Source organism: Nerophis ophidion, linkage group LG19 (assembly GCF_033978795.1).
Source record: "Nerophis ophidion isolate RoL-2023_Sa linkage group LG19, RoL_Noph_v1.0, whole genome shotgun sequence".
NCBI lineage: Eukaryota > Metazoa > Chordata > Actinopteri > Syngnathiformes > Syngnathidae > Nerophis > Nerophis ophidion.
The window spans coordinates 39,789,178-39,814,589 of NC_084629.1; the positions used below are offsets into that span (position 1 = coordinate 39,789,178).

Here is a 25,412-nt window from a genome sequence, read left to right on the forward strand (position 1 = left end):
ATGTATATATATACAAATATATGTATATATATTTGCAGACACATATATATATATATATACATATATATATATATATATATATATATATATACATATATATATATATATATATATATATATGCATATATATATATATATATATATATATATATGCATATATATATATATAAATACATACATATATATATATATATATATATACACACACATATACATATATACATATTCATACATACATATATATATATATGTATATATATATATATATATATATATATATATATATATATATATATACATATATATATATATATGTATATATATATATATATATATATATATATATATATATATATATATATATACAATGATTTGCAAACTCATTTTCAACCCATATTCAGTTGAATATGCTACAAAGACAACAAATTTGATGTTCAAACTGATAAACTTAATTTTTTTTGCAAATAATCATTAACTTTAGAATTTGATGCCAGCAACACGTGACAAAGAAGTTGGGAAAGGTGGCAATAAATACTGATAAAGGTGAGAAATGCTCATCAAACACTTATTTGGAACATCCCACAGGTGTGCAGGCTAATTGGGAACAGGTGGGTGCCATGATTGGGTATAAAAGGAGCTTCCATGAAATGCTCACTCATTCACAAACAAGGACAGGGTGAGGGTCACCAATTTGTAAGCAAATTGTGGAACAGTTTTAGAACAACATTTCTCAACGAGCTATTGCAAGGAATTTAGGGATTTTACCATCAACAGTCCGTAAAATGTTCACACATTTTTCCCATGGAAAATGTGTGGCGCATTATGGAGCGTAAAATACGACAGCGGAGACCCCGGACTGTTGAAGGACTGAAGCTCTACATAAAACAAGAATGGGGAAGAATTCCACTTTCAAAGCTTCAACAATTAGTTTCCTCAGTTCCCAAACGTTTATTGAGTGTTGTTAAAAGAAAATGTGATGTAACACAGTGGTGAACATGCCCTTTCCCAACTACTTTGGCACGTGTTGCAGCCATGAAATTTTAAGTTAATTATTTGCAAAAAAAAAATAAAGTTTATGGGTTTGAACATCAAATATGTTGTCTTTGTAGCATATTCAACTGAATATGGGTTGAAAAGGATTTGCAAATCATTGTATTCTGTTTATATTTACATCTAACACAATTTCCCAAATCATATGGAAACAGGGTTTGTATATATATATTTGTAATCCTTTGAACTTTTTAAAACATTATCTATAAATAGTCTTTCCTTAAATTAAAAAATATCTATTTTGTTTGTTTTCCAAATATCTTTAATATAACCTCTTACAGTATTTTTTCCCAATTTTCTTAAGTTGATTTGTATATGTTTCTTTAAAGCTTAAAACAAATATATTATTTATTTGAGGTTATTTTAATGTGTTTTTTTTTTTTTTAAACACTCTTACTTTGAAGTTGTGTTATTAATCTTTGTTGTAACATTCTTCATTTCATCTTCTTCCTTCTTTGGTCGTCTTTTGGCCCTGAAGAAGTACACACCACTACATATCATTATACACCCATAGTACACACCACTACATATCATTATACACAACATAGTACACACCACTACATATCATTATACACCCATAGTACACACCACTACATATCATTATATACCCATCGTACACAACACTACATATCATTATACACCCATAGTACACACCACTACATATCATTATACACCCATAGTACACACCACTACATATCATTATACACAACATAGTACACAACACTACATATCATTATACACCCATAGTACACACCACTACATATCATTATACACAACATAGTACACACCACTACATATCATTATACACCCATAGTACACACCACTACATATCATTATATACCCATCGTACACAACACTACATATCATTATACACCCATAGTACACACCACTACATATCATTATACACAACATAGTACACACCACTACATATCATTATACACCCATAGTACACACCACTACATATCATTATACACAACATAGTACACACCACTACATATCATTATACACAACATAGTACACACCACTACATATCATTATACACAACATAGTACACACCACTACATATCATTATACACAACATAGTACACACCACTACATATCATTATACACAACATAGTACACACCACTACATATCATTATACACCCATAGTACACACCACTACATATCATTATACACCCATAGTACACACCACTACATATCATTATACACCCATAGTACACACCACTACATATCATTATACACCCATAGTACACACCACTACATATCATTATACACAACATAGTACACACCACTACATATCATTATACACCCATAGAACACACCACTACATATCATTATACACCCATAGTACACACCACTACATATCATTATACACCCATAGTACACACCACTACATATCATTATACACAACATAGTACACACCACTACATATCATTATACACAACATAGTACACACCACTACATATCATTATACACCCATAGTACACACCACTACATATCATTATACACCCATAGTACACACCACTACATATCATTATACACCCATAGTACACACCACTACATATCATTATACACAACATAGTACACACCACTACATATCATTATACACAACATAGTACACACCACTACATATCATTATACACAACATAGTACACACCACTACATATCATTATACACCCATAGTACACACCACTACATATCATTATACACCCATAGTACACACCACTACATATCATTATATACCCATCGTACACAACACTACATATCATTATACACCCATAGTACACACCACTACATATCATTATACACCCATAGTACACACCACTACATATCATTATACACAACATAGTACACACCACTACATATCATTATACACAACATAGTACACACCACTACATATCATTATACACAACATAGTACACACCACTACATATCATTATACACCCATAGTACACACCACTACATATCATTATACACCCATTGAACACACCACTACATATCATTATACACCCATAGTACACACCACTACATATCATTATACACCCATAGTACACACCACTACATATCATTATACACAACATTGTACACACCACTACATATCATTATACACCCATATTACACACCACTACATATCATTATACACCCATAGTACACACCACTACATATCATTATACACCCATAGTACACACCACTACATATCATTATACACAACATTGTACACACCACTACATATCATTATACACCCATAGTACACACCACTACATATCATTATACACAACATAGTACACACCACTACATAACATTATACACAACATAGTACACACCACTACATATCATTATACACAACATAGTACATACCACTACATATCATTATACACCCATAGTACACACCACTACATATCATTATACACAACATAGTACACACCACTACATATCATTATACACAACATAGTACACACCACTACATATCATTATACACCCATAGTACACACCACTACATATCATTATACACCCATAGTACACACCACTACATATCATTATACACAACATAGTACACACCACTACATATCATTATACACCCATAGTACACACCACTACATATCATTATACACCTATAGTACACACCACTACATATCATTATACACCCATAGAACACACCACTACATATCATTATACACAACATAGTACACACCACTACATATCATTATACACAACATAGTACACACCACTACATATCATTATACACAACATAGTACACACCACTACATATCATTATACACAACATAGTACACACCACTACATATCATTATACACCATAGTACACACCACTACATATCATTATACACAACATAGTACACACCACTACATATCATTATACACCATAGTACACACCACTACATATCATTATACACCAATAGAACACACCACTACATATCATTATACACCCATAGTACACACCACTACATATCATTATACACAACATTGTACACACCACTACATATCATTATACACCCATAGTACACACCACTACATATCATTATACACCCATAGTACACACTATTATACACCCATAGTACACACCACTACATATCATTATACACCCATAGTACACACCACTACATATCATTATACACCCATAGTACACACCACTACATATCATTATACACCCATAGTACACACCATTATACACCCATAGTACACACCACTACATATCATTATACACCCATAGTACACACCACTACATATCATTATACACCCATAGTACACACCATTATACACCCATAGTACACACCACTACATATCATTATACACCCATAGTACACACCACTACATATCATTATACACCCATAGTACACACCACTACATATCATTATACACAACATAGTACACACCACTACATATCATTATACACAACATAGTACACACCACTACATATCATTATACACCCATAGTACACACCACTACATATCATTATACACCCATAGTACACACACTACATATCATTATACACAACATAGTACACACCACTACATATCATTATACACAACATTGTACACACCACTACATATCATTATACACCCATAGTACACACCACTACATATCATTATACACAACATAGCACACACCACTACATATCATTATACACCCATAGTACACACCACTACATATCATTATACACAACATTGTACACACTACTACATATCATTATACACCCATAGTACACACCACTACATATCATTATACACAACATTGTACACACTACTACATATCATTATACACCCATAGTACACACCACTACATATCATACACCCATGGTACACACCACTACATATCATTATATACCCATAGTACACACCACTACATATCATTATACACCCATAGTACACACCACTACATATCATACACCCATAGTACACACCACTACATATCATTATATACTCATAGTACACACCACTACATATCATTATACACAACATAGTACACACCACTACATATCATTATACACAACATAGTACACACCACTACATATCATTATACACCCATAGTACACACCACTACATATCATTATACACAACATAGTACACACCACTACATATCATTGTATACAACATAGTACACACCACTACATATCATTATACACCCATAGTACACACCACTACATATCATTATACACAACATAGTACACACCACTACATATAATTATACACCCATAGTACACACCACTACATATCATTATACACAACATAGTACACACCACTACATATCATTATACACAACATAGTACATACCACTACATATCATTATACACCCATAGTACACACCACTACATATCATTATACACAACATAGTACATACCACTACATATCATTATACACCCATAGAACACACCACTACATATCATTATACACCCATAGTACACACCACTACATATCATTATACACCCATAGTACACACCACTACATATCATTATACACCCATAGTACACACCATTATACACCCATAGTACACACCACTACATATCATTATACACCCATAGTACACACCACTACATATCATTATACACCCATAGTACACACCACTACATATTATACACAACATTGTACACACCACTACATATCATTATACACCCATAGTACACACCACTACATATCATTATACACCTATAGTACACACTATTATACACCCATAGTACACACCACTACATATCATTATACACAACAGAGTACACACCACTACATATCATTATACACAACATAGTACACACCACTACATATCATTATACACAACATAGTACACACCACTACATATCATTATACACCCATAGTACACACCACTACATATCATTATACACCCATAGTACACACCACTACATATCATACACCCATAGTACACACCACTACATATCATTATATACCCATAGTACACACCACTACATATCATTATACACTCATAGTACACACCACTACATATCATTATACAAACATAGTACACACCACTACATATCATTATACACAACATAGTACACACCACTACATATCATTATACACAACATAGTACACACCACTACATATCATTATACACAACATAGTACACACCACTACATATCATTGTACACAACATAGTACACACCACTACATATCATTATACACTCATAGTACACACCACTACATATCATTATACACAACATAGTACACACCACTACATATCATTATACACTCATAGTACACACCACTACATATCATTATACACAACATAGTACACACCACTACATATCATTATACACTCATAGTACATACCACTTCATATCATTATACACAACATAGTACACTCCACTACATATCATTATACACCCATAGTACACACCACTACATATCATTGTACACAACATAGTACACACCACTACACATCATTATACACCCATAGTACACACCACTACATATCATTATACACCATAGTACACACCACTACATATCATTATACACAACATAGTACACACCACTACATATCATTATACACCATAGTACACACCACTACATATCATTATACACCAATAGAACACACCACTACATATCATTATACACCCATAGTACACACCACTACATATCATTATACACAACATTGTACACACCACTACATATCATTATACACCCATAGTACACACCACTACATATCATTATACACCCATAGTACACACTATTATACACCCATAGTACACACCACTACATATCATTATACACCCATAGTACACACCACTACATATCATTATACACCCATAGTACACACCACTACATATCATTATACACCCATAGTACACACCATTATACACCCATAGTACACACCACTACATATCATTATACACCCATAGTACACACCACTACATATCATTATACACCCATAGTACACACCATTATACACCCATAGTACACACCACTACATATCATTATACACCCATAGTACACACCACTACATATCATTATACACCCATAGTACACACCACTACATATCATTATACACAACATAGTACACACCACTACATATCATTATACACAACATAGTACACACCACTACATATCATTATACACCCATAGTACACACCACTACATATCATTATACACCCATAGTACACACACTACATATCATTATACACAACATAGTACACACCACTACATATCATTATACACAACATTGTACACACCACTACATATCATTATACACCCATAGTACACACCACTACATATCATTATACACAACATAGCACACACCACTACATATCATTATACACCCATAGTACACACCACTACATATCATTATACACAACATTGTACACACTACTACATATCATTATACACCCATAGTACACACCACTACATATCATTATACACAACATTGTACACACTACTACATATCATTATACACCCATAGTACACACCACTACATATCATACACCCATGGTACACACCACTACATATCATTATATACCCATAGTACACACCACTACATATCATTATACACCCATAGTACACACCACTACATATCATACACCCATAGTACACACCACTACATATCATTATATACTCATAGTACACACCACTACATATCATTATACACAACATAGTACACACCACTACATATCATTATACACAACATAGTACACACCACTACATATCATTATACACCCATAGTACACACCACTACATATCATTATACACAACATAGTACACACCACTACATATCATTGTATACAACATAGTACACACCACTACATATCATTATACACCCATAGTACACACCACTACATATCATTATACACAACATAGTACACACCACTACATATAATTATACACCCATAGTACACACCACTACATATCATTATACACAACATAGTACACACCACTACATATCATTATACACAACATAGTACATACCACTACATATCATTATACACCCATAGTACACACCACTACATATCATTATACACAACATAGTACATACCACTACATATCATTATACACCCATAGAACACACCACTACATATCATTATACACCCATAGTACACACCACTACATATCATTATACACCCATAGTACACACCACTACATATCATTATACACCCATAGTACACACCATTATACACCCATAGTACACACCACTACATATCATTATACACCCATAGTACACACCACTACATATCATTATACACCCATAGTACACACCACTACATATCATTATACACAACATTGTACACACCACTACATATCATTATACACCCATAGTACACACCACTACATATCATTATACACAACATTGTACACACTATTATACACCCATAGTACACACCACTACATATCATTATACACAACAGAGTACACACCACTACATATCATTATACACAACATAGTACACACCACTACATATCATTATACACAACATAGTACACACCACTACATATCATTATACACCCATAGTACACACCACTACATATCATTATACACCCATAGTACACACCACTACATATCATACACCCATAGTACACACCACTACATATCATTATATACCCATAGTACACACCACTACATATCATTATACACTCATAGTACACACCACTACATATCATTATACAAACATAGTACACACCACTACATATCATTATACACAACATAGTACACACCACTACATATCATTATACACAACATAGTACACACCACTACATATCATTATACACAACATAGTACACACCACTACATATCATTGTACACAACATAGTACACACCACTACATATCATTATACACTCATAGTACACACCACTACATATCATTATACACAACATAGTACACACCACTACATATCATTATACACTCATAGTACACACCACTACATATCATTATACACAACATAGTACACACCACTACATATCATTATACACTCATAGTACATACCACTTCATATCATTATACACAACATAGTACACTCCACTACATATCATTATACACCCATAGTACACACCACTACATATCATTGTACACAACATAGTACACACCACTACACATCATTATACACCCATAGTACACACCACTACATATCATTATACACCCATAGTACACACCACTACATATCATTATACACCATAGTACACACCACTACCTATGATACACCAATAGTACACCAATCACCTTTATTGTCACCTGACACAAGATGACCTTCATCCAGACCACGTGGAAGACCAGGTCACGAGATCAAAAGACTTTGGTAACGCTCCTTGAGGAAGTCCCAGGAGAAGGTGCTGGTGTCCACCTGACAACACAAAGTCTCGTTTTACACCAGTTCTACTGGGAATACACCTTTATTGGTGAGAAACATGATTAGTGTGAATACACCGTCAGGTGTGTGCGCCAATTGTCACATGTCAGTTACCTGCACCAGGTGTGCGCGCCACTTGTCACACGTTAATTACCTGCACCAGGTGTGTGTGCACCACTTGTCACATGTCAGTTACCTGCACCAGGTGTGTGCGCCACTTGTCACATGTCAGTTACCTGCACCAGGTGTGTGTGCCACTTGTCACGTCAGTTACCTGCACCAGGTGTGTGTGCGCCACTTGTCACATGTCAGTTACCTGCACCAGGTGTGTGTGTGCCACTTGTCACATGTCAGTTACCTGCACCAGGAGTGTGTGTGCCACTTGTCACATGTCAGTTACCTGCACCAGGTGTGTGCGCCACATGTCAGTTACCTGCACCAGGTGTGTGCGCCACTTGTCACGTCAGTTACCTGCACCAGGTGTGTGTGCCACTTGTCACATGTCAGTTACCTGCACCAGGTGTGTGTGCGCCACTTGTCACATGTCAGTTACCTGCACCAGGTGTGTGTGCCACTTGTCACATGTCAGTTACCTGCACCAGGTGTGTGCGCGCCACTTGGGGCTTCTTGCAGAGCGCTCGCAGTCTCTTGTGAAGCTGCTGGGGCGTGGAGTACAGGTACTCTTCTGCACAGGTGACACAGGTGACATGCAAACCACTTGAAGTACAGTATGTCAATGAGATGTCAATGAGATGACAGCAGGTAAACTATGTAAATGAGATTTAAATGAGATGACAGAAGGTAGATTATGTAAGTGAGATGACAGCAGGTAGGCGATGAAAATCAGATGTAAATGAGATGACAGCATGCAGACTATGTAAATGAGATTTAAATATGACAGCAGGTACATTATTTAAATGAGATGACAGCAGGTAGGTGATGTAAATGAGATGACAGCAGGTAGACTGTAAATGAGATGTAAATGATATGACAGCAGGTAGTTGATGTAAATAAGAAGTAAGCAGGTAGAAGATGTAAATGAGATGCCAGCGGGTAGACGATGTTAATGAGATGACTATGTAATGTATCATGTGACGACCATTACAAAGGCGTTACCTGGGAATATTTCGGGGTAGACCAAAGCGTTGGGACACAGAGGGTAACACCCGCAGTGGACTGCCTCCAACCTGAACCACATGACAAACTGGTAAACATGACAACCGGACCGGTCGACACGGCAACCGGACCGGTCGACACGGCAACCGGACCGGTCGACACGGCAACCGGACCGGTCGACACGGCAACCGGACCGGTCGACACGGCAACCGGACCGGTCGACACGGCAACCGGACCGGTCGACACGGCAACCGGACCGGTCGACACGGCAACCGGACCGGTCGCCTCGGCAACCGGACCGGTCGACACGGCAACCGGACCGGTCGCCTCGGCAACCGGACCGGTCGACACGGCAACCGGACCGGTCGACACGGCAACCGGACCGGTCGACACGGCAACCGGACCGGTCGACACGGCAACCGGACCGGTCGACACGGCAACCGGACCGGTCGACACGGCAACCGGACCGGTCGACACGGCAACCGGACCGGTCGACACGGCAACCGGACCGGTCGACACGGCAACCGGACCGGTCGACACGACAACCTGACCGGTAGACATGACAACCTGACTGGTCGACATGACAACCTGACTGGTCGACATGACAACCTGACTGGTAGACATGACAACCTGACTGGTCGACATGACAACCTGACTGGTAGACATGACAACCTGACTGGTAGACATGACAACCTGACTGGTAGACATGACAACCTGACTGGTAGACATGACAACCTGAACCACATGAAAAACTTGTAGTGATAACAAATATACTAATTTGGTGGTCTGGCTAACTAAGTCACTAAGCAACAATGGGTGTGGCCTCACATGGCGACGCCAAAGAACTCGTGGGCGGCGGTGGAGACCACCACGTCAGCCTGACACAGGACCCTGATGTAGTCTTCTTTGGAGGACAGGAAGCCCCAGTGGACGATGTGTGGCTCCAGCACAGGTCTGGACTGGACAAAGACCTCTGGACAAATCACAAGACCCAGGAACACAAGACCAGATGGAGGAGAACGTTTGCTTTCAGACAATCTCCCTGCCTAGTACTGATACTATAGTCCATGTGGACTCCCTGCCTAGTACTGATACTATAGTCCATGTGGACTCCCTGCCTAGTACTGATACTATAGTCCATGAGTATTCCCTGACTAGTACTGATACTATAGTCCATGTGTACTCCCTGCCTAGTACTGATACTATAGTCCAAGTGTACTTTTTTCCTAGTACTGATACTGTAGTCCATGTGTACTCCCTGTTTAGTACTGATACTATAGTCCAAGTGGACTCCCTGCCTAGTACTGATACTAGAGTCCATGTGTATTGCCTGCCTAGTACTGATACTAGAGTCCATGTGTATTGCCTGCCTAGTACTGATACTATAGTCCATGTGTACTCCCTGCCTAGCACTGATACTATAGTCCATGTGTACTCCCTGCCTAGTACTGATACTATAGTCCATGTGGACTCCCTGCCTAATACTGACACTATAGTCCATGTGTATTGCCTACCTAGTACTGATACTATAGTACATGTGTACTCCCTACCTAGTACTGATACTATAGTCCATGTGGACTCCCTGCCTAGTACTGATACTATAGTCCATGTGTACTCTCTGTCTAGTACTGATACTATAGTCCGTGTGGACACCCTGCCTAGTACTGATACTATAGTCCGTGTGGACACCCTGCCTAGTACTGATAATATAGTCCGTGTGTACTCCCTGCTTAGTACTGATACTATAGTCCATGTGGACTCCCTGCCTAGTACTGATATTATAGTACGTGTGGACTCCCTGCCTAGTACTGATACTAGAGTCCATGTGTATTGCCTGCCTAGTACTGATACTATAGTCCATGTGTACTCCCTGCCTAGTACTGATACTATAGTCCATGTGTATTCCCTGCCTAGTACTGATACTATAGTCCATGTGTACTCCCTGCCTAGTACTGTACTATAGTCCATGTGTATTGCCTGCTTAGTACTGATACTATAGTCTATGTGTACTCCCTGCCTAGTACTGATACTATAGGCCATGTGGACTCCCTGCCTAATACTGATACTATATTCCATGTGGACTCCCTGCCTAGTACTGATACTATAGTCCATGTGTATTCCCTGACTAGTACTGACACTAGAGTCCATGTGGACTCCCTGCCTAGTACTGATACTATAGTCCATGTGGACTCCCTGCCTAGTACTGATACTATAGTCCATGTGGACACCCTGCCTAGTACTGATACTATAGTCCATGTGGACACCCTGCCTAGTACTGATACTAAAGTCCATGTGTACTCCCTGCCTAGTACTGATACTATAGTCCATGTGTACTTTTTTCCTAGTACTGATACTATTGTCCATGTGTACTCCCTGCTTAGTACTGATACTATAGTCCAAGTGGGCTCCCTGCCTAGTACTGATACTAGAGTCCATGTGTATTGCCTGCCTAGTACTGATACTAGAGGCCATGTGTATTGCCTGCCTAGTACTGATACTATAGTCCATGTGTACTCCCTGCCTAGTACTGATACTATAGTCCATGTGTACTCCCTGCCTAATACTGACACTATAGTCCATGTGTATTGCCTGCCTAGTACTGATACTATAGTACATGTGTACTCCCTGCCTAGTACTGATACTATAGTCCATGTGGACTCCCTGCCTAGTACTGATACTATAGTCCATGTGTACTCCCTGCCTAGTACTGATACTATAGTCCGTGTGGACACCCTGCCTAGTACTGATACTATAGTCCGTGTGTACTCCCTGCCTAGTACTGATACTATAGTCCATGTGGACTCCCTGCCTAGTACTGATACTATAGTCCAAGTGGACTCCCTGCCTAGTACTGATACTATAGTCCATGTGTACTCCCTGCCTAGTACTGATACTATAGTCCATGTGTACTTTTTTCCTAGTACTGATACTATAGTCCATGTGTACTCCCTCCTTAGTACTGATACTATAGTCCAAGTGGGCTCCCTGCCTAGTACTGATACTAGAGTCCATGTGTATTGCCTGCCTAGCACTGATACTAGAGGCCATGTGTATTGCCTGCCTAGTACTGATACTATAGTCCATGTGTACTCCCTGCCTAGTACTGATACTATAGTCCATGTGTACTCCCTGCCTAATACTGACACTATAGTCCATGTGTATTGCCTGCCTAGTACTGATACTATAGTACATGTGTACTCCCTGCCTAGTACTGATACTATAGTCCATGTGGACTCCCTGCCTAGTACTGATACTATAGTCCATGTGGACTCCCTGCCTAGTACTGATACTATAGTCCATGTGTACTCCCTGCCTAGTACTGATACTATAGTCCGTGTGGACACCCTGCCTAGTACTGATACTATAGTCCATGTGTACTCCCTGCTTAGTACTGATACTATAGTCCATGTGGACTCCCTGCCTAGTACTGATACTATAGTCCAAGTGGACTCCCTGCCTAGTACTGATACTAGAGTCCATGTGTATTGCCTGCCTAGTACTGATACTATAGTCCATGTGTACTCCCTGCCTAGCACTGATACTATAGTCCATGTGTATTCCCTGCCTAGTACTGATACTATAGTCCATGTGTACTCCCTGCCTAGTACTGTACTATAGTCCATGTGTATTGCCTGCTTAGTACTGATACTATAGTCTATGTGTACTCCCTGCCTAGTACTGATACTATAGTCCATGTGGACTCCCTGCCTAGTACTGAAACTATATTCCATGTGGACTCCCTGCCTAGTACTGATACTATAGTCCATGTGTATTCCCTGACTAGTACTGACACTAGCGTCCATGTGGACTCCCTGCCTAGTACTGATACTATAGTCCATGTGGACTCCCTGCCTAGTACTGATACTATAGTCCGTGTGGACTCCCTGCCTAGTACTGATACTATAGTCCATGTGGACACCCTGCCTAGTACTGATACTATAGTCCAGTGGTTCTCAACCTTTTTTCAGTGAAGTACCCCCTGTGAACATGTTTTTAATTCAAGGACCCCCTAATCAGAGCAAAGCATGTTTGTATGAAAAAAAGAGATAAAGAAGTAAAATACAGCACTATGTCATCAGTTTCTGATTTATTAAATTGTATAACAGTGCAAAATATTGCTCATTTGTAGTGGTCTTTCTTCAACTATTTGGAAAAAAATATATAAAAAATAAGTAAAAACTTGTTGAAAAATAAACAAGTGATTCAATTATAAATACATCATCGACTTAAAGTGTCCTCTTTGGGGACACTTTCACGCAAAAATAAATCTTTAACATCAATATTTATGGAACATGTCCACAAAAATAAATATTGCATTGTTGCATTTCTTTTCACAGTTAATGAACTTACATTGATATTTTGTTGAAGTATTATTCAATCAATATATTTATAAAGTATTTTTGAATTGTCATTTTTGGAATATTTTTGAAAAATGTCACGTACCCCTTGGCATACCCTCAAGTACCACGAGGGGTACGCGTACCCCCATTTGAGAACCACTGCTATAGTCCATGTGTACTCCCTGCCTAGTACTGATACTAGAGTCCATGTGTATCCCCTGCCTAGTACTGATACTATAGTCCGTGTGGACTCCCTGCCTAGTACTGATACTATAGTCCATGTGGACACCCTGCCTAGTACTGATACTATAGTCCAGTGGTTCTCAACCTTTTTTCAGTGAAGTACCCCCTGTGAACATGTTTTTAATTCAAGTACCCCCTAATCAGAGCAAAGCATGTTTGTATGAAAAAAAGAGATAAAGAAGTAAAATACAGCACTATGTCATCAGTTTCTGATTTATTAAATTGTATAACAGTGCAAAATATTGCTCATGTGTAGTGGTCTTTCTTCAACTATTTGGAAAAAAATATATAAAAAATAAGTAAAAACTTGTTGAAAAATAAACAAGTGATTCAATTATAAATAAATCATCGACTTAAAGTGTCCTCTTTGGGGACACTTTCACGCAAAAATAAATCTTTAACATCAATATTTATGGAACATGTCCACAAAAATAAATATTGCATTGTTGCATTTCTTTTCACAGTTAATGAACTTACATTGATATTTTGTTGAAGTATTATTCAATCAATATATTTATAAAGTATTTTTGAATTGTCATTTTTGGAATATTTTTGAAAAATGTCACGTACCCCTTGGCATACCCTCAAGTACCACGAGGGGTACGCGTACCCCCATTTGAGAACCACTGCTATAGTCCATGTGTACTCCCTGCCTAGTACTGATACTAGAGCCCATGTGTATCCCCTGCCTAGTACTGATACTATAGTCCAAGTGGACTCCCTGCCTAGTACTCACTAAAACACTATTAACAGAATAAGCAGTCCATGTGTATTCCCTGCCTAGTACTGATAATATAGTATACTTGTAATACTGCAAGTATAGTGTACTTGTAATACTGTGAGTATAGTGTACTTGTAATACTGTGAGTATAGTCCACATGCAATACTGTGAGTACAGTGTACTTTTAATACTGTCAGTACAGCGTACATGTAATACTGTGATACTAATGGTATTACATGTATACTATACTAATGGTATTACATGTATACTATACTAATGGTATTATATGTGTAATATACTAATGGTATTACATGTATACTATACTAATGGTATTATATGTGTAATATACTAATGGTATTACATGTATACTATACTAATGGTATTACATGTATACTATACTAATGGTATTACATGTGTAATATACTAATGGTATTACATGTATACTATACTAAGTCTCTGTGTGCGTGCGTGTGTACATACGTATGTGTGTGTGAGTGTGTAAGTGTGTGCTCGTGCGTCCGTGCAGACGTACGTGTGTGTGTGTGTGTGCGTGCGTACAGATGTACGTGTGTGTGTGTGTACATACGTATGTGTGTGTGAGTGTGTAAGTGTGTGCTCGTGCGTCCGTGCAGACGTACGTGTGTGTGTGTGTGTGTGTGTGTGTGTGTGTGCGTGCGTACAGATGTACGTGTGTGTGTGTGTCTGCGTGTGTGCATACAGAGGTACGTGTGTGTGTGTGCGTGCATGTGTACGGATGTACGTGTGTGTGTGTCTGCGTACAGACGTACGTGTGTGTGTGCGTGTGTGTGTATAGACGTATGTGTGCGTGTGTACAAACGTACGTGTGTGTGTGTGTGTGCGTGTGTATAGACGTATGTGTGCGTGTGTACAAACGTACGTGTGTGTGTGTGTGTGTGCATGTGTATAGACGTATGTGTGCGTGTGTACAGACGTACGTGTGTGTGTCTGCGTACAGACGTACGTGTGTGTGTGTGTGCGTGTGTACAGACGTATATGTGTGTGCGTGCGTCTGCGTGTTTGCGTACAGACGTACGTGTGTGTGTGCGTGTGTCTGCGTGTGTGCGTACAGACGTGCGTGTGTGCGTACAGACGTACGTGTGTGTGTGTGTGTGTGTGTGTGTGTGTGTGCGTGTGTATAGATGTATGTGTGCGTGTGTACAGACGTACGTGTGTGTGTCTGCGTAGACGTACGTGTGTGTGTGTGTGTACAGACGTAGATGTGTGCGTGCGTCTGCGTGTCTGCGTACAGACGTACGTGTGTGTGTGCGTGTGTCTGCGTGCGTGTGTACAGATGCACGTGTGTGTGTCTGTGTGTGTGTACAGATGTACGTGTGTGTGTGTCTGCGTGTGTGCGTACGTGTATGTGTGTGTGCGTGTGTACAGACGTATATGTGTGTGTGTGCGTGTACAGACGTACGTGTGTGTGTGTGCGTGCGTGTACAGACGTACGTGTGTGTGTGTGCGTGCGTGTATAGACGTGCGTGTGTGTGTGTACAGACGTACGTGTGTGTGTGTGTGTGTGTCTGCGTACAGACGTACGTGTGTGTGTGTGTACAGACGTACGTGTGTGTGTGTGCGTGTGTATAGACGTACGTGTGTGTGTGTACAGACGTACGTGTGTGTGTGTACAGACCTACATGTGTGTGTGTGTGTGTGTGTGTGTGTGTGTGTGCGTGTGTACCTGGCACGTCAGTGAATGTTTCTCCCAGCACAGACAACAGGAAGTGGAGACCTTCTTCTTTTAGCTTCAACATGGTGCTGAAGAACATCTCAGGATTCTTGTCATGCTCCCTTACACACACACACACACGCACACACGCACACACGCACACACGCACACACGCACACACACAGGGGATGATAACAATATGTTGTGTCCTGGTGGCCCCCCAGGGAGCAGCCTTTCAAAGTAGGGTGTGTGTCCCCCCCAGGCAGGACCAGGACCCCCATAAGAGGCCATAATCTGAGGATCCAGGCCACATGCAGATTAGAGCAAAGATGAGATGGAGGACCTTCAATCCCAGATCAAGTCTGCTGCTGCTGCTGCTAATCCTGCTGCTCTGCAATAATGCTGCAGCTGTAATCCAGCTGTGTTTTGCTCAGTTGAGAGCAGATTACACGGCCTGCCTTGTCGCTGACATGCTGCTACACTCATCTCATTGTTGTCACTTCTTCACCTCTGACCTGGACCACAGCACACAGTGCTCACTTTCCTGCACTGCTCTTATCACATGTGGACACCTTCTTACACTCTCAAGACACTTTCACACACACACACTAGCCCTTGAAGGCCTACTGAAAGCCACTACTAGCGACCACGCAGTCTGATAGTTTATATATCAATGATGAAATATTAACATTGCAACACATGCCAATATGGCCGCTTTAGTTTACTAAACTACAATTTTAAATTTCCCGCGGAATTTCCGGTGGAAAACGTTGCGGAATGATGACGCGTTTGTGACATTATTGGTTGGAGGGGACATATTAGCCCGACTAAAAGTCGTCTCTTTTCATCGCATAATTACACAGTATTCTGGACATCTGTGTTGCTGAATCTTTTGCAATTTGTTCAATTAATAATGGAGACGTCAAAGAAGAAGGCTGTTGGTGGAAAGCGGTGGTTTGCAGCTGCTTTTATCACCGAAAAACAGCCGATGTTTCTTTGTTTGTTGTGAAGCTTTAACACAGAGTGGTCAAGCGAACATGTTTCTCTACGTCAACCAGCAAGTTTTTGGCTGGAATAAATTGTGATATTAAGTTGGCTCTTACCGGAGACTTCAGTGGATTATGCAACTTCCTCCTGCAGCTCAAAAAGGCAGCTGTGATTTTGGCTCCTCTGAGAGACACTGGCGTTCATTGCAGCCATCCGACTTTCAAATATGACTTTACAATCTCACTAAAACACTATTAACAGAATAAGCAGATAAGGGATCTTCCAGAACTGTCTTAGTAAATGTTGATTGATTGATACTTTTATAATAATAATAATAATAATAATAATAATAATAATGGATTAGATTTATATTGCGCTTTTCTATTGTTAGATACTCAAAGCGCTCACAGAGAAGAGGGAACCCATCATTCAGTCACACCTGGTGGTGGTAAGCTACATCTGTAGCCACAGCTGCCCTGGGGTAGACTGACGGAAGCGTGGCTGCCAGTTTGCGCCTACGGGCCCTCCGACCACCACCGATCATTCATTCATCATTCATTCACCAGTGTGAGCGGCACCGGGGGCAAAGGGTGAAGTGTCCTGCCCAAGGACACAACGGCAGCGATTTGGATGTCAATAGGTGGGAAGCGAACCTGCAACCCTCAGGTTTCTGGCACGGCCGCTCTACCCACTACGCCATTCCGCCCCTTATTAGCAGATTGCACAGTTCAGTACATATTCCGTACAATTGACCACTAAATGGTAACACCCCCAATAAGTTTTTCAACTTGTTTAAGTCGGGGTCCACGTTAATCAATTCATGTGTCTAATTACATCTGAAACGCTCCCACTACTGGTGCCTGGATCCGTTGCGGTTTTTTTTGTGCTTCACTCTAACTTTCCTCATCCACGAGTCTTTCATCCAGGCTCAAATTAATGGGGAAATTGTCGCTTTCACATTATAAACAATGTTCAGATGTGAGGAGCCCTACAACCCGTGACGTCACGCGCACATCGTCTGCTACTTCCGGTACAGGCAAGGCTTTTTTATTAGCGACCAAAAGTTGCAAACTTTATCGTGGATGTTCTCTACTAAATCCTTTCAGCAAAAATATGGCAATATGGCGAAATGATCATGTATGCGAGGAAGAAAATCTCATTTCAGTAGGCCTTTAAAACTGTTTACATTCACAGCTAGTGTTAGCTCGTAGCATGTTGACACCTTCTTACACGATTGAAGACACTTTTACATAAATATTAGCCTTTCTTACGCGTGTTTATACACAGCTAGTGTTAGTTTGTAACATTTTGACACCTTTTTACACTTTGAAGACACTTCTACATAAACATTAGCCTTCGAACCTGTTTACACACACATCTAGCGTTAGCTTCTAACATTTTGACACCTTTTTACACTCTGAAGACACTTACATACAAACCCCGTTTCCATATGAGTTGGGAAATTGTGTTAGATGTAAATATAAACAGAATACAATGATTTGCAAATCCTTTTCAACCCATATTCAGTTGAATATGCTACAAAGACAACATATTTGATGTTCAAACTGATAAACTTTTTAGTTTTTGCAAATAATCCTTAACTTTAGAATTTGATACCAGTAACACGTGACAAAGAAGTTGGGAAAGGTGGCGATAAATACTGATAAAGTTGAGGAATGCTCATCAAACAGTAATTTGGAACATCCCACAGGTGTGCGGGCTAATTGGGAACAGGTGGGTGCCATGATCCATCCATTTATCTTCTTCCGCTTATCAGAGGTCGGGTCGCGGGGGCAGCAGCCTAAGCAGGAAAGCAAAGACTTCCCTCTCCCCAGCCACTTGGTCCAGCAAATCCCAGGGGATCCCGAGGCGTTCCCAGGCCAGCCAGGAGACATAGTCTTCCCAACGTGTCCTGGGTCTTCCCCGTGGCCTCCTACTGGTTGGACGTGCCCTAAACACCTCCCTAGGGAGGCGTTCGGGTGGCATCCTGACCAGATGCACGAACCACCTCATCTGGCTCCTCTCCATGTGGAGGAGCAGCGGCTTTACTTTGAGTTCCTCCCGGATGACAGAGTTTCTGACTCTATCTCTAAGGGAGAGACCCGCCACCCGGCAGAGAAAACTCCTCTGGGCCGCTTGTACCCGTGATCTTGTCCTTTCGGTCATAACCCAAAGCTCATGACCATAGGTGAGGATGGGAACGTAGATCGACTGGTAAAATGAGAGGAAGACGTGCTGGTAGGCTTGAGGAGGTCCTCGAAGTATTCCCTCTACCAATCCACAACATCTGCAGTCGAGGTCAGCAGAAGACCATCCGCACCATACACGGTGTAGACTCTGCACTGCTTCCCTTTCCTGAGGCGGCGGATGGTGGTCCAGAATCGCTTCGAAGCTATCTGGAAGTCGTTTTCCATGGCTTCCCCGAACTCATGCCATGTCCGAGTTTTTGCCTCCGCGACCTGTCTGCTGCCTTTGGAGTCCTATGAGCCAAAAGAACCCGATAGGACTCTTTCTTCAGCTTGACGGCATCCCTCACTGCTGGTGTCCACCGCTGGGTTCTAGGATTACCGCCACGACAGGCACCAACCACCTTGCGGCCACAGCTCCAATCGGCCGCCTCGACAATAGAGGTACGGAACATGGTCCACTCGGACTCAATGTCCCGCACCTCCCTCGTGACATGTTCAAAGTTCTTCCAGAGGTGGGAATTGAAACTTTCTCTGACAGGAGACTCTGCCAGAGATTCCCAGCAAAACCCTCACAATGCATTTGGGCCTGCCAGGTCTGTCCGGCATGCTCCCCTACCATCGCAGCCAACTCACCACCAGGTGGTGATTGGTAGAAAGCTCCGCCTCTCTCTTCACCCGAGTGTCCAAAACATGAAGCCTAGGGTGTCCTGGTGCCAAGTGCACATATGGACACCCTTATGTTTGAACATGGTGTTTGTTATGGACAATCTGTGGCCAGCACAAAGGTCCAATAACAAAACACCACTCAGGTTCAGATCCGGGTGGCCATTCTTCCCAATCACACCTCTCCAGGTTTCACTGTCGTTGCCAACATGAGCGTTGAAGTCCCCCAGTAGAACGAGGGAATCACCCGGGGGAGCACTTTCCAGTACTCCCTCGAGTGTACCCAAAAAGGGTGGGTACTCTGAACTGCTGTCAGGACCCGTCCTCCCACCCGATGGCGGAGGGAGGCTACCCTCTCGTCCACCGGGTTGAACTACAACGTGCAGGCTTTGAGCCGGGGGGAAAACAGGAATTGCCACCCTAGCCCGTCGCCTCTCACTGCCGGCAACGCCAGAGTGGAAGAGAGTCCAGCCCCTCTCAAGAGAACTTGTTCCTCGCCCTTGCTGTGCGTCGAAGTGAGTCCGACAATATCTAGCTGGAACTTCTCCACTTCGCACACTAGCTCAGGCTCCTTCCCCCCCAGCGAGGTGACGTTCCACGCCCTGAGAGCTAGCTTCTGTAGCCGAGGATCAGACCGCCAAGTGCCCTGCCTTCGGCTGCCGCCCAGCTCACAATGCACCCGACCTCTATGGCCCCTGCTATGGGTGGTGAGCCCATTGGAGGGGGGACCCACGTTGCCTCTTCGGGCCCGGCCGGGCCCCATGGGGACAGGCCCGGCCACCAGGCGCTCGCCATCGTGGCCCACCTCCGGGCCTGGCTCCAGATGGGGGCCCCGGTGACCCGCGTCCGGGTGAGGGAAATCTGGGTCCTTTGTTCGTGTTCTTCGAGTGTCTCTGAAGACATTTTTACATAAATATTTGCCTTCAAACGTGTTTACATACACAGCAAGCACTAGCTCGTAACATTTTGACACCTTTTTACACTCTAAAGACACTTTCACACAAACAATAGCCTTCAAACCTGTTTACACACACAGCTAGCGTGAGCTTGTAACATGTTGACACCTTTTTACACTCTGAGGACACTTTTACATGAATATTAGCCTTTTTTACACGTGTTTACATACACAGCTAGCGTTAGTTTGTAACATTTTGACACCTCTTTACACTCTGAAGACACTTTTACACAAATATTAGCCTTTAAACGTGTTTACATACATAGCTAGCGTTATCTTGTGACATTTTGACACTGGTGACACTTTTACATAAACATTAGCCTTTAAACGTGTTTACATACACAGCTAGTGTTAGCTTGTAATATTTCAACACCTTTTTACACTCTGAAGACACTTTTATATAAATATTAGCCTTTTAAACGTGTTTACACACACATCTAGCATTAGCTCGTAACATTTGAACACTTTTACATAAACATTAGCCTTTAAACGCCTTTACATACACAGCTAGTGTTAGCTTGAAACATTATGACATCTTTTTACACTCTAAAGACACCTTTATATAAACATTAACCTTTAAACGTGTTTACATACACAGCTGGCACTAGCTCGTAACATTTTGACACCTTTTTACACTCTAAAGACACTTTCACACAAACTATAGCCTTCAAACCTGTTTACACACACAGCTAGCGTGAGCATGTAACATGTTGACACCTTTTTACACTCTGAGGACACTTTTACATGAATATTAGCCTTTTTTACACGTGTTTACATACACAGCTAGCATTAGTTTGTAACATTTTGACACCTCTTTACACTCTGAAGACACTTTTATATAAATATTAACCTTTAAACGTGTTTACACACATAGCTAGCGTTAGCTCGTAACATTTTGACACTGTTGACCCTTTTACATAAACATTAGCCTTTAAACGTGTTTACATACACAGCTAGTGTTACCTTGTAACATTTTGACCCCTTTTGACACTTTTATATAAATATTTATTAGCCTTTAAACGTGTTTACACACACATCTAGCTTTAGCTCGTAACATTTTGACACTTTTACATAAACATTAGCCTTTAAACGCCTTTACATACACAGCTAGTGTTAGCTTGTAACATTATGACATCTTTTTACACTCTGAAGACACTTTTATATAAATAGTAGCCTTTAAACGTGTCTACACACACAGCTAGCTTTAGCTCGTAACATTTTGACACTGTTGACACTTTTACATAAACATTAACCTTTAAACGCGTTTACATACACAGCTAGTGTTAGCGTGTAACATTTTGACACTGCTGGTAATTTTGACACACCTAGCACTAGCTCGTAACATTTTGACACCTTTTTACACTCTAAAAACACTTTCACACAAACAATAGCCTTCAAACCTGTTTACACACACAGCTAGCATTAGCTTGTAACATTTTGACACCTTTTTACACTCTGAAGACACTTTTACATAAATATTAGACTTTCTTACACAAGTTTACATACACAGCTAGCGTTAGTTTGTAACATTTTGACACCTCTTTACACTCTGAAGACAATTTTACATAAATATTAGCCTTTAAACGTGTTTACACACATAGCTAGCGTTATTTTGTAACATTTTGACACTGTTGACACTTTTACGCAAACATTAGCCTTTAAACGTGTTTACATACACAGCTACTGTTATCTTGTAACATTTTAACACCTTTTTACACTCTGTAAACACTTTTATATAAATATTAGCCTTTAAACGTGTTTAGACACATAGCTAGTGTTATTTTGTAACATTTTGACACTGTTGACACTTTGACATAAAAATTAGCCTTTAAACGTATGTACATACACAGCTAGTGTTAGCTTGTAACATTTTAACACCTTTTTACACTCTGAAAACACTTTTATATAAATATTAGCCTTTAAACGGGTTTACACACACAGCTAGCGTTAGCTTGTAACATTTTGACACTTTTACATAAATATTAGCCTTTAAACGTGTTTACCTTCACAGCTAGTGTTACCTTGTAACATTATGACATCTTTTTACACTCTGAAGACACCTTTATATAAATATTAGCCTTTAAACGTGTTTACATTCACAGCTAGTGTTACTATGTAACATTATGACATCTTTTTACACTCTGAAGACACCTTTATATAAATATTAGCCTTTAAACGTGTTTACATACACAGCTGGCGTTAGCTCGTAACATTTTGACACTGTTGACACTTTTACATAAACATTAACCTTTAAACGTGTTTACATACACAGCTAGTGTTAGCGTGTAACATTTTGACACTTTTACATAAAAATTAGCCTTTAAACGTATGTACATACACAGCTAGTGTTACCTTGTAACATTATGACATCTTTTTACACTCTGAAGACACCTTCATATAAATATTAGCCTTTAAACGTGTTTACATACACAGCTAGCGTTAGCTCGTAACATTTTGACACCGTTGACACTTTTACATAAACATTAACCTTTAAACGTGTTTACATACACAGCTGGTGTTAGCGTGTAACATTTTGACACTGCTGGTAATTACATTGTAAAATAACTAAATAATGAACAAAAACAAATATTTGATACAATCATAAAAAATGATTAAATTGGGGAATAATTAATTCAAAATTTGAAAAATTAACATGAAAAATATATTTTCCGATTAAATCATTCGTTGACTCAAATATTTAAAGATGTAATTATTTAATTATGGTGATTATATTGTCGTAATATTACAGTAATGATCATAATCATTGTTACAGTGAATGTAATAATTCCAAAGAATGGCAACTCACCACCTGTGAGGCCAGACGATGTGCAGCGGCCCAACAGGAGAAACTTCTAGGCTCTCTGGACCGGGCTGCTGAGGAGGAGGCACAGCCCTGCCAAGGTGGGATAAAAAGTCAGGATGGAGGACAGATTCCTTTCAGGCTTGTGTACCTCTCTGCGACCGTGTCATGGGCGTGAGGAGGCAGGGGGGCCCCACGCAGGACTTTGTGTCTGGGCAGCAGCCTGCAAGGGGAGAGAAAGCTGCTTTCACCTTCAACCTCTTAGTGGCAGGAAACAACGGCTGTGTAACATGCATTTGCCCGTCTTCTTTTCATCCAACTATGGAAAGGAATGTTTGTTATGCAGTAATTGTTGAAA

General features: G+C 40.3%; 1 protein-coding gene across 8 annotated transcripts in view; it reads right to left on the reverse strand.

Annotated features, from left to right (window-relative positions):
- Nucleotides 1-394: 394 nt before the first annotated feature.
- Nucleotides 395-25,412, reverse strand: part of gtdc1 (glycosyltransferase-like domain containing 1) — a 36,240-nt gene continuing 11,222 nt past the window's right edge. For 2 of the 8 annotated variants that reach the window (XR_009802982.1, XR_009802984.1), the window contains exons 5-12: nucleotides 25,206-25,277; nucleotides 25,061-25,147; nucleotides 17,473-17,582; nucleotides 11,295-11,439; nucleotides 10,467-10,537; nucleotides 9,944-10,035; nucleotides 9,224-9,344; nucleotides 395-1,522 (exon numbers count right to left, since the gene is read on the reverse strand). Coding sequence is in view for 1 of the 8 variants with exons in the window: in XM_061879964.1 (XP_061735948.1) it covers nucleotides 9,279-9,344; nucleotides 9,944-10,035; nucleotides 10,467-10,537; nucleotides 11,295-11,439; nucleotides 17,473-17,582; nucleotides 25,061-25,147; nucleotides 25,206-25,277 (643 nt within the window). In the remaining 7 variants the exon portion in view is untranslated. Of the gene's footprint in view, nucleotides 1,541-9,223; nucleotides 9,345-9,943; nucleotides 10,036-10,466; nucleotides 10,538-11,294; nucleotides 11,440-17,472; nucleotides 17,583-25,060; nucleotides 25,148-25,205; nucleotides 25,278-25,412 lie in introns of all 8 variants that reach the window. The other 6 variants (XR_009802983.1, XM_061879964.1, XR_009802987.1 and 3 more) reach the window with 6 other exon arrangements.